The sequence below is a fragment of the Peromyscus californicus genome, unplaced genomic scaffold (assembly GCF_007827085.1).
Source record: "Peromyscus californicus insignis strain IS unplaced genomic scaffold, ASM782708v3 Scaffold_10__1_contigs__length_136768540, whole genome shotgun sequence".
Classification (NCBI taxonomy): Eukaryota; Metazoa; Chordata; class Mammalia; order Rodentia; family Cricetidae; genus Peromyscus; species Peromyscus californicus.
The window spans coordinates 129,184,667-129,197,583 of NW_026294391.1; the positions used below are offsets into that span (position 1 = coordinate 129,184,667).

The 12,917-nt window shown below is 38.8% G+C and overlaps 1 protein-coding gene across 8 annotated transcripts in view; it reads left to right on the forward strand.

The window, feature by feature from the left end:
- The window catches only part of Aff2 (ALF transcription elongation factor 2), a 661,131-nt gene that overhangs the window by 408,886 nt on the left and 239,328 nt on the right, over nt 1-12,917 (forward strand). For all 8 annotated transcript variants that reach the window (XM_052740412.1, XM_052740432.1, XM_052740449.1 and 5 more), the window contains exon 4: nt 9,351-9,395. In XM_052740412.1, coding sequence (XP_052596372.1) covers nt 9,351-9,395 — 45 coding nt within the window. The remainder of the gene's footprint in view (nt 1-9,350; nt 9,396-12,917) is intronic.

The following is a 12,917-nucleotide window of genomic DNA, read 5'->3' on the forward strand; positions in this document are numbered from 1 at the left end:
ATGGTCAGGACAAATCTCTCTCACCTGCCAGTCCCGCAGCTGCTTAGACCCAATCAAGTAAACACACAGAGACTCATATTTCTTATAAACTGTATGGCCGTGGCAGGCTTCTTGTTAAATGTTCTTATATCTTAAATCAACCCATTTCTATTAATCTATAAGTTGCCGCATGGCTCATGGCTTACCAGTATCTTAACATCTTCTCATGGCAGCGGCTGGCAGCATCTCTCTGACTCAGCCTTCCACTTCCCAGAATTCTCCTCTCTCTTTGATCTGCCTATACTTCCTGCCTGTCTACTGGCCAATCAGCACTTTATTTATTAACCAATCAGAGCAACACATTCACAGCATACAGAACATCCCACAGCAGACCCCTTAAGCAGATCAAGCTACACAGCTATCTCAATTTTGCAGAGGGCTTAGTCCAGTCTCATGGAGCCTCCATAGCTGTTGGTCTAAAGTTCATGAGTTCCCACTAGCTTGGTTGTCTCTGTAGGCTTCCCCATCATGATCTTGATGTCCCTTGTGAAGAGCTCATTTTAAATAACACATTACCTCCTTTTGATGATGCATAGGTATACTTTCTAGGAAGAAAATGTGGGCAAATGGAGTCCTTTTTGCTCCCTTAGATACAAGGTTGAATTTATTTGGGCCCATAGATCCCCAACCCTTGAGGACATATTTGGCTCTGGATTTCATTTCATCCAGACTTGTGTAACATTAACGGAGTTACCAGTGTGGGTTCCCCAAATCATTAATTTTACTTTTGAGCTCTCTGTTTATCTCATGAATTGAGAATAAAGCATTTTGTAGATGAGAACAGTTGGAGATCTGTGGACTGCCATTAACTAAATAAGTGGCAGAAATAAAAGAATGTAGTAGTGAAAAGTCAAGTGCCACCTCAGTCAAAATTGTCAGAAATTCTTGGCCTTTGATTTCCTTATGTCGCCCATTGTTTTCTTCCTTTCTCTCTTTACACATAGCATGAGGTCCATATGGAGTGTCTCTTGTGTTTCACATTGCTGCTTTCTTTTTCTCTTCTCAACACTGCCACATAATTCTATTGTCCATCCACAGCAAATCCATATTACATATTGCTGCTATCCAAGACAAGACAAATATTTTCCAGCTTCCTTTTTACTCTTCCTTCCCAAAGCTGTACTATATTCTCACCTGATGATCTTCCTTGTTAACTATTTTTATAAGGAAAAACAAATCCAGTCAGACATGTCCTACCATATCTCCTTTTCCAACCTGCTGGTTATATACCTAAGCACTCTGCCTTTCTTGCTAACATAAGGTAAGAAGCATTCAAGCTCCTCTTTCAGCTTCCCTCTTCCATTGGATCCTGAACTGTTTGCTTTTTTCTCTCAGAGTCTCAGAGTATTTTAACAATCATCTAGTTCTCCTCTGCACTGAGCAAAACAAAATACTATTGGCCCCACATCACCAATTCCTATCATCATATTTTCTCCCAACTTTATATAATAAGAATGTTATAAGCTCCTCATGCCTACCCTTCCCTTGATGATAAGTCAGATTCACATGGGCTACAAGCCCCAGGTAAAAGTACAATCATTCTTTGGAAAAAATAGTGTACATTTAGGTGTAGGTGATTGCACATATGTGTATGATGTCAGTACATGCATAACATCTAGCTTATGGTTTGAAGACACTGTCATTTATTCTCATTGTATGTGCTTCATAAATTTAGAATGTCACAATGCTCTTTCTTTTACAAAATAAGAGTAATCATATTTTTATTTTAAAATGTCATTTGTTAACAAAATAATGTTGATTATCTTATATGTCTCCCCTATTGCCTTTTATAGTTATGTGAGATGCAAAACACTAGAAATATTTTCCTGCCTTTAGGATATAAGCTGAAGTGTAAGAAAGTGAATTGTCTCAAATCACATAGTTCACCAGAGGTTGAAATTGGACATGGAACTATCATATATTGACTGTTAACATATTTTTCTTTTTACTCTTTTATAGGATACTTTTCCAGCAAATGAGAGCACTGCTTTGCAATTGTTTAACTATTCAATGCCAGGAGCTGCTATAATTACTGGGGAGCTTAGGAATGCATGACAATCCTAAACACCTTAACATTTATTCTCTAATTGACAGAATTAAGAAATGAATACTCTTTCTGATACATATTTACCATATATTTGGACCAATTAGTAATTCTGAAATTGCCCTACTTCACTCTGATTTGTACATCTGTATTTTTACATTCTCCTCTCTGGCTAGAAGAAATCACATGTCCCCACATGAGACAGCTATTAAATTTAGTGTAAGTACAATAAGGAGAAGTTTAATAGAATCCATTTAAAGCCTAAAATGGTCACTGTTTCATGGCTATGATTTCTACAGGATGGGAAGTGGATGGTTCACAGTAATGGAGGCATTGCAGACACATGTAGAAATTTCAAAAGGAAAAGGACAAGGCCAAAATGTCTGTAGATTTTTAGAGCAGAACCTATAAAAATTATTTCCATTATTTTTCAAGATTATAATATAATTCCATCACTTCCCACTTCCCTTCCCTCCCCCAACCCCTCCTATATAACATCATTGTAGAGTATAACATTAAAGTACACACTAGGTTGAGAAGAGCACAGCAAAGGAAGAACACACTAATTGGAGCAGAATCTAGAAAGCTGGCAGACAAGGGGGATTTGGTTCAAGTATTTGAGCCTAGATTGAAAGAGTAGAAGTGAAATCATGGAGAATGTTATAGTGTTACTGGACTTGGGAATATAGCCAGAGGAAGAGACAGTACATTTTGAATATTGGCAGATCCCAGAGGCCAGTTCAAAAGACCAGGCACATCTTTGGAAGAATGTGAATTAGACAACAAGGAATTTCCAGATGATTCTTGGTTTGTTATAGAAATATTCCTAGATGTCTATTCTGTTTTGTCAAAGTCTGTAACATACACATATACACATACATACACACACAAATATATATGTATATAGATACACACACATATCATACCCAAGTACCCTCCTGATTACAGCTCCCTCTTTTTCCAGAAACTAGTTATTACAACACATAAATGAACAGTGAGCAAATGACTATTCAGGACCCATGGAACTAAGTACTCTTCACTTTAAATTCCATCTGTCATTAGATGCTCTCAGCTGATAATGGGCCTTTCTACATATGCATTCTTCTGTTGCCCATTCCTAATGTAATCAGTGAAGATATGTCCTCATAATGAAGCATTTTGATCACCCTTCCCGCATTCTACTCACCACTCACTCCCCTTATTCTCTGTTGAGCTTCAAAGGTGTCAGAGATGCCACAAAATACAGTGAATAATCTATCTCATTTATTTTCTAAATGAGCAAATGCTTATTGCCACCTATTTCATTTTAGTTGTAGTCTCTTCTATGATTCTAGACAGAGTCATTTTCTGTAGTTATCTTAAAATGACATGTGTTGAATTCCTTTACACTTCATGCTCTACATCCTTTCATTTTTTAGAATGGTTGGTATTTTTTAGCCTGTTTTACGTTGGGTATTTTGATTATGCTGCTTCCTGATGAATTGCCAAGAGCAGCATTTTTCATAATTTCTTATTTTTGAGATTATAGTATAATTTATATAATTTCCCTTCTTCCATGTCCCCCCACCAATTTTTCATGTGTATCCCCCCTTCCCAATGCTCTCTTTCAAATTCATAGTCTCTTTCCAAGAGAAATATTTCAAAGTAAACATCAGTTCTTAGGATACACAGTAATTTTTCTGTATTACAATAAAATTGGAGGATGAGCTGATTTGGCCATGCCATGTAGCTATTGTGAAATCTTTTTTGTCATTGTTGTTATTTTGTTTTGATTAAGGTCATATTCCCTGAGCATTTCTGTCTGCAGCTTATGCAATATTAAGTGCTCTCATTTAATCATAGACTCATTAATACAAACAAGACTAGGGACAGGTTAAGATGAGGCAAGAAACAAGAGACGATGGCAGATACTACTGTGAACACGGTTTGTAGCTTTCCAAATTCATTTTGGAAAACTGGGACTCCCTTGATGAGGAAATCAAAGGATTTTAAAATGCAAATAAGAAACAGGAGGCTGCTGTTCCCTGGTTTTACAAATGACCAATGGTGGAGATTAACAGTATAAAACGACCAAGGCTCATTTTTTAGACTATTATAGCCTGTGTTTCCATTTTATTAGTAGTACTATGTCAGAGACCTCTGTATTCCATAATTCAATCATGAGGATAAATGTGGTAATCTGTTAATGAAAAAGCAAATAGAATTAGTTTGAAAGTTGCCATCAGTGTCAATGGTGAATATTATTTAATTGAGTCAGTTATTTAATTTGCAATAAAACTTACAATTTCAATACTTTGAGAAATCTTTGTTAAGGTAGAGTATTCCCAGAGTAGTGGGCTTTGCTTGCCATGTATTATATTACAACCTTGGGATGATTTATGGCAAAAATTGACCCTTCTTTCCTCACAGTCTCTTAGCAATAATGTACTTAGAGGCACAAGTTAAACTCCTATGAGTTAAGAATGTGATAACCACTATTCTGTTAATGTTTTACACTAATCTCCATTTTTTTTAATAGTTCTAGTTGCTGCTTATGACTCTCAATGCCACAATCAGGGTGTTTTTTTGGTAGCTTGTATTACCCTAATCACCAAGAAGTATGCTCCAATCTGATTAATTCCAGAATGATTAAAAGATCCTATACAATTCATTTATTGTTACCTCAGTGAATTGAATATTTGATGACTTAAAGATAACTTGATTTTTTCACAAGATATGTATTTATCACTAGGCAGATGATCTGTGTGTGGTCTCTCTGTAGTTACCAGGTGTGGCTGCCTGCAGTGTTAGATTCACAGAGGGTAGGCTCTTGTGAGCATTCTCCAGTTACTTACCACCTGCTTGATAATGTATATCTCCCTTCCCTAGCTCTCAGAAAACCACATCCCTGCACAGCACAATAGAGTCCTCTGTGGTGATATTTTATTTGTGCTCTAACAAATAAAACTTATCTCGGGATCAGAGGACAGAGCCAGGCACTAGATTAGACATAGAGGCCAGAGAGTGGCAGCACACATCCTTAATCCTAACACTCAGTAGGCAGAGATCTGTCTGGATCTCCGTGAGTTCAAGGCCACACTGGGAACAGTGCCAGGCATGGTAGACACACCTTTAATCCAAGCACTTGAGATCTCATGCCATTGCTTGGGAAGAATACATGCCTTTAATCTCAGGAAGTGACATGGCTAGGTAGAGAATGGTCTGCAAGCTGTGAGGAGACAGGAACTAAGCAGAAGTTCAACTGAGACCCTCAGGGGTGAGGATTCAGAAGCTTTCAGTCTGAGGAAACAGGATTGGCTGAGGAGTTGGCAAGGTGAGGTTGGCTGTGGCTAGTTCTGCTTCTCTGACCTTTCAGCTTTCACCCCAGTATCTGGCTCTGGATTTTTTATTAATAAGACCATTTAGCAATTCGTGTTACAGTCCTCTGGAGCTGGGAATGAGAGCACAGCCTCTCTTGTGTGTTGTCCTTGTGCAGCTTGCTTTCTGCTCTAGGAGGAGGGCATGGTGAGAGGGATTTGTAAGGATGCTGCAGCTCTAAGTGGCTAAGTTGTGATTTGTGGACTATTCGAATACTCAAGAGTGGATTTAAAAAGAGGAAAAGATGGCTCTGCAACTAAGTAACAGTGTAGCAGTTCTAACCCTAGTATCACCATTCCTTCTCTTTTGTCACTTTCTTTCACACCTGTGTGAGTGACTCCTCTAGAATCCTTAGGAGTGCTGTGGGTGGTTTGCCTGAAACACAGTGTTCAAGAAGACAAAATCCAGCTTTGGCCTCAGTGCAACCTTCTTCCAGTGGTACTGCTACCCCAGTGAGTCACTGCACTGTAGGCTATAGGGGGCTTGGAGACTAAAGTAACCTTAGGTGGCCCCAGTACTTCTCAGCCATGTCAAATCTCTGGCCACTCACTCCCATATGGTTTGAGGACTACAGTAAGAACATCAAGGGATGAGAGCTTCTGTGGGATATAATGGCTTTGTCAGTGAATCTGGTAGGTACTCTTTCCTTGGCACTTAAATGAGACTTCCAGTTCCTTATTGTCTGTTTCCCCTTTAAACAGACAATTTCCCTTTCCCTTTATTTGCATGGAGTCTTCAAGGCAAGAGTGATGCTGTCTTTTGTCTTTAAATTATGCCCCCCCTCCCTGCACTATCATGAGCACAGTGTCATCTCAATTAGGATTTATTGTCTAAAAAAGTAAATGGGAGATCTGATGAATGAACGAAATCCTATTACCCTTGTCAAGACTACCTTACCATGTATGTCCCAATGGCTCTCTAATTGTTTGTTTTCCTGTCATGTCTAGACATTTAACTCCGAGACACAGGCCAGATCTCCCTGCATTTGTCTTTGCAAGCCTTCATGCCCAACACTGTTCCAGATATGCAGGAAGTGTTTACAAGTTAAGAAGCACTTCCAGGTCCATTTGAGTTGTCTGGAAAGAAACCAGCTGTGGGGCTGAGCTAGATAAACTTGCAGAAGTAGTGAGTTCACAAGAGTACTGTATTCTAGTATTTTCTTGGAAAAGAAGGAAAGAACATATCTAAACACTGGACATGGGCACATATAGATTTGTCTGTACAGTTCTCTATCCTGAGTGATACTGTCTCTGACTTTGATTGTCATTATCTGATTTGCTGCAAAGCCCTGCTGTCCACATATCTTTTTCTTGACAGAATTTCCTTTCTTAAAGAAGTGAGCAACTATAATTCCAGGTGGAGGGATGATATTTGCAGTTTATGCAAGACAGCTCTTAGCTGCACTTTTAATAACAGAAGTCTGTGTAGTTTTGCAGCCATAAAGCACACTCAGAATCCCTTATTTCATTTGATAAGCACAGGGACCCAATGAGATTTGAAAGGATCAGTTACTGTTATTTATACTTTACATTAAATTATATTTTATGATTATAAATGCTGAAACTTTGATAGGTAGTTACTAAATCTGACTCCTGTGAGCTAGACCAAGATTTCTACCCAAAGTTTTTGACTCATAGGAGAATACTCTTTCTGTATGTGAATAATGTTTTCATCCTCTTTAGCTTCAAACTAATATTGATAGGTTTGTTTTAAAAAAGGTGAGCAAAGGTATTGTGGTGGTGGGGGGCTTGACGCATACATATTTAGCCTACAGAGCCTGCACTGATACTGTGTAACAATGACAATTTTAGTCTTCATTGCAACTCTTTGGATATTTGTGTTTAGGAAGGTATTTCTTGGAAGTTTAAGAATCCTCTTGAAAAACACAATTGCTAGATCACTGAGCAATTAGTGGATATATTGTTTGATACTAAGAATTACTAGTAAAGAAAATTACAAGTTATGTTGTATATTATTATGTTAGACCAGAAAAGACATATCCTGTGCACTATCAGTAGCTGTTAATTTTAAAATCAGAATCTAACATAATGGCTAGAGAGATGGCTCAGCTGTTAAGAGCACTTGTCACTTTTGCAGAGGGCCAGAGTTCAATTCTCAGTATCCACGTGGTGGTTCACAACCGTCCTTATTTGAAAGTTATAATTTAAGTTTCTTTATAACATGTGTCCAGTCAATTTTTGTCTTGATTTTTATTGTCTCTTAAACCTCATATTCAATACTATTGCATTAGGAAGTATGGCTATATAATTTATCATCTAAAGTAGATCTTTTTTAATATGAAAGGGAATACAGTTAATAATTATACTAGAATAACAAGTATAACCTGGAAGTGTATGTGGTAATCCAGGGAAGTTAACCTCATTATTGGAAATCTCAAGGCCTGTCTCCCTTACTTGGGATTTTATGTTTCCTGGAGCAGGGATCCTTACATGTAGAAAAAATTCAATAAATTCAGGTAGAAATCAATGGATACTCAATAATGAATTTTCTAATACTTGGATATTTATGTGATATCGTGTATGTTTTTTAAGATTGAGGAAATCTGGTGTCACAGTCTACTTTAGATTTCCTCAAATATTCTTTAACTTCATCTGCAATCTGAGACTAATGATGAACCCGTCTTGCAAGAAGTCTGGGGTTCACAGATACTGTGGCAGTGTTCACATTGCAGGAATGTTCCTGTCAGCCCTCAAAGCAGTTGTTAGCATTCAGGCATTTACACAGGCCTACTCTCCAGGACCTAGCAGCAGCCAAGATGTGACACTGTAGCTTCTGCAGCCACTAAGTAGAGCATAGAGCACTCTCCCTATGCACCTGCGCTATATCCCTTTATAAAAGGCAAAACCTTCTTGCCATCCCCTTTCCTTCTGCTCTCCCTAGGAGGCCACCTCTGCACCTCCCCCTAACAAACTTCCCACTTGAGCTCTGTTGCATGGTGTGACTTTGTGGTGCCCCTTGGCTCCAACCTGCCAAGGTTGCCTACCCCCAACCCTAACCCCTGCTAATTTATTGCAGCAGTTAATGGGAGAATGGGACATAATCACTGTTTTCCTTCCCAGAACACCAGTGATGGGATTTTTATCCTGAAGAAGGTGAAGGTTTGAAGGGGAGAGGTGGTAACATTTAGGAGATGCTCAGAGCCTGCTCAAGTAACATGCTGACTGATAGACAGTTCACTAAGTGGTAGTTCTACTCTCAAGTCCTCCATCATATACCATAGTGGAGCTGCTATCTTTCTTTGATGTTTGACTCATTGCATTTACTGGTTGCCAAACCCTGGGAGAAAAATGTCATTTGCTTGACACACAGTAAGTCCTCAGTATGTTTATATTTGGGTTGGGTTTTGATTGATTAAGAAAGTGTCACAGGGTGGGGGGAGGGAGATGGTATTCACTTACTATAAACCTGCTATGCTCACAAGAATTCAGTACATTTTTTGCATTAAAAACATGTAGGCATCTGATTTGACTGTCCAAGTTGAAGGGGAATTCATTTTAATCAGAGAATTCTTTCATATAGCACTCTTCTTTAAATGCAATAATATGCTAAACTATGTTCAAGTTCAAGTGTTGAAAAACTGAAAGATCCCAAGGTCAAGTTCACTTTTTGTATAAAACTGAAGGGGAGGAAAACAGCTCAGTGTCCTATAGCACATCAGTGAAAGAGCAAGGAGTCACTTTCTTTCCACATCATGCACTTTGATTTCACTGTTTCATTAAAGTGAAACCGAACTAGCCATTTGCAGACCTTGCCACTTTGTATTTAATAGGGAAAATAATGTTATTAGCTTTTTTTCTGTCTTTATGACTTATCTTATGGTGAACACTATCATTTAGTGAGCTTCTCTGAGTGGAACTTAGTTATGTTTATTGTGTTTTGTTTATTTTAGGTAAGCCTTCCCAGTGATGCAAGCTGTGTTGAGGAAATCCTGCGGGTGAGTTTGAACTTTTATTTCTGTGCCTTTTTAAAAAACTTTTATTCTTCTCTCATACATTATATCATGACTGCAGTTTCCCTTCCCTCCTCTCTTCTCAGTTCACCCTCCCCTCTCCCCCATATCCACTCCTCCTCCCTCCTTTTCCCTTCAGAAAAGAGCAGGTCTCCCAGTGATATCCGTTGTACATGGCCTAACAAGATACAATAAAACTGAGCAAAAACCCATCATATCACATGGCAATCCAGTAGGAGGAAAAGGGTCCCAAGAGTAGGCAAAAGAGTCAGAGACAGCCCCCACTCCCATAGGTGGTAACAAAGCAATCTATTTGTTTAAATTGTCAAAACTACTCTTCTGTTTCAAGAAGTATGATAATGAGGAAATGTTGAATTCAATATCCATGCTCTGCTGCTATATCACCTGCCTCATTTCATACCTCTCATCACTCAGCACTCTAATGTCACTAAAATTTTGGCAATTTCTTCACTGGTCTAGGGATTAATTCTGAGTCCTGGCTAGAAATGCCTCTCACCTTCTTTAGGAAATTTTCCCTATTCAAGTAGCACACCTCAATCCTTACCTTTCTACCTGGTGACTCTCAATGGCACCTCACTGAGCCTGGAATAAACTGTCAATGCAATATGGTTATGGAGACTGTGTGTGGTGTGGTAGGGAGGGAGGAATGGGAAACTGACAAGTCATGGCATGTCTGGGCAGTCCTGCTTAGAGGAGTAGGAAGAGCTTAGGGGAAGACCAAAGTTGAAATGGCTGGTGGTAACTTTTTTGGAAGTTAACATACCAGTAAAAAAACAAAAGGAAGTAAGAAAAATGTATCTACCTATTATCTCTGCCAGTTGGCATCATATGCTAATATAGTATTTCAAGAAGATGAAAAATAGAAGCTTTACCATTTGTCACTTTTATGATATTGTGACTTTGGACAGATGAATGCATCTTTCTGAATCTCCATTCCTTGTCTGTCAAAGATTATAATACCATAATTCTCTTGTAAACTGCCAAGTAGTATATAAATGTTCATTATTATGATAAATGGTGACCAGTATAGGCATGTGGAAACCATGCAGTCTTCCTGCCTGGAAAAAAGGACAAAGTATGTGTCAATGAAAACTTAGCAACCACCTTTTCCTCACTTAACAACATCAGGATGGGCTGACCAGCAAGGAAGACTCCTATGGGTAGGCTCCCCCACCAAATCCCTCCATTGGACCCTGTTATCTACAAGACCCACACCCTGCCCCAAACCTACCCATCCCCCTGCGACCCAGGCTTCCTAAGACACAGAATCCACCAGCTCTGATTGAACTAAGAGAGGCTTCCTCACACACAGAATCCCCCAGTTCTCTTTGGACCAAGAGTTCTCATTGGACCAAGAGTAGCTTCCTGAACAGAGAATCTGCCAGCTCTGAATAGACTAAGAGCCCTAATAGGACCAAGAGCAGTTCCCTGAGACACAGAATCTGCCAGCTCCAATTATATCAAGAGCTAAGGTTGGACCCAGAGTGGCCCCCAGAGACACAGACACAGCAAGCACCAAATGGACCATGAGCAGCTCGCTCAGGCACAGGGACCTCTTGCACCTATTGGAGGAAGAGATGGGTAGACATGAGTACAGAAGTACATACAACAACATAAACAAAAATATGGCATCACCAGAACCTAGCAGTTCTATAACAGCAAGACCTGTACATCACAATGTAGAAGAAGCCGAAGAGAATGACCTTAAAAATAACTTTATGAAGATAATAGGGGTCTTTAAAGAGGAAATAAAAAATTCTCTTAAAGAAATTGAGGAAAAGACAAACAAAAAATTAGAAGAAACCAATAAATTAAAGGAAGCTAAGAAAACCATGAAAAAAAATTAAACAGGTGAAGAAAACAGTTCAAGACCTGATAATTGAAATAGAAACAATGAACAAGACACAAACCGAGGGAATGCTGGAAACAAAAAATCCGAGTAAATGAACAGGAACTACAGATGCAGCATAACCAACAGAATACAAGAGATGGAAGAGAGTATCTCTGGCGTAGATGATACAATAGAGGAAATAGATTCTTCAGTTAAAGAAAACACCAAAACCATAACACAAAATGTCCAGGAAATCTGGGACACCATGAAAAGGCCAAACCTAAGAATAATAGGAATAGAAGAAGGAGAAGAATACCAACTCAAAGGCACAAAAAAATATATTCAACAAAATCATGGAAGAAAACATTCCCAACTTAAAGAAGGAAATGCCTATGAAGATACAATAAGATTACAGAACACCAAATAGACTAGACCCCCCCCAAAAGTCCCCTCACCACATAATAATTAAACCACTAAACATACAGAATGAAGAAAGAATATTAAGAGCAGCAAATGAAAAAGACCAAGTGACTTATAAAGACAGACCCATCAGAATAACACCCAAATTCTCAGTGGAGACTCTGAAAGCCAGAAGGTCCTGGACAGATGTAATACAGATAGTAAGAGGCTACAGATGCCAGCCGAGACTACTATACTCAGCAAAACTTTCAATCACTGTAGACAGAGTGAATAAGATATTCCAAAACCATATTTAAACAATACCTATCCACAAATCCAGCCCTAATGAAAGCACTAGAAGGAAAACCCCAACCTAAAGAAGTTAGATGCACCCACTAAAACACAGGCAATAGATAACCCCACAGCAACAAATCCCAAAAAGGAAAATATTCACACACTACCACCAAAACATAACAGGAATTAACATCACTTAATATCATTGGACTCAATTCGGCTATAAAAAGATAGAGGCTAACAGAAAGGACACAAAATCAGGATCCATCCTTCTGCTGCATACAAGAAACACACCTCAACTTCAAAGACAGACACTATCTCAGAGTAAAAGTCTGGGAAAAGACTTTCAAATCAAATGTACTTAAGAAGCAAGCTGGTGTAGCTATCCTAATATCTAACAAAACAGACTTCAAACTAAAATCAATCAAAAGAGATTGGGAAGGACATTATATATTCATCACAGGAAAAATCCACCAACATGAAGTCTCAATTCTGAACATTTATGCTTCAAACACAAGGGCACCCACATATGTAAAAGAAACATTACTAAAGCTTAAATAACACATCAAACCCCACACGATAATAGTGAAAGACTTCAACACCCCACTGTTACCAATGGACAGATCTGCCAGACAGAAACTTAACAGAGAAATAAGGGATCTAACAGATGGAATGACTCAAATGGAATTAGGGGATATTTATAGAACATTCCACCCTAACACAAAATAATATACCTTCTTCTCAGCACCCCATGGAACCTTTTCTAAAATTAACTACATACTTGTCACAGAGCAAATCTTAATAGATACAAAAAAATTGGAGCTGGGCAGTGGTGGCACATGCCTTTAATCCCAGCACTAGGGAGGCAGAGCCAGGCGGATCTCTGTGAGTTCAAGGCCAGCCTGGTCTATAGAGTGAGATCCAGGACAGCCACCAGAACTGCACAGAGAAACACTGTCTCA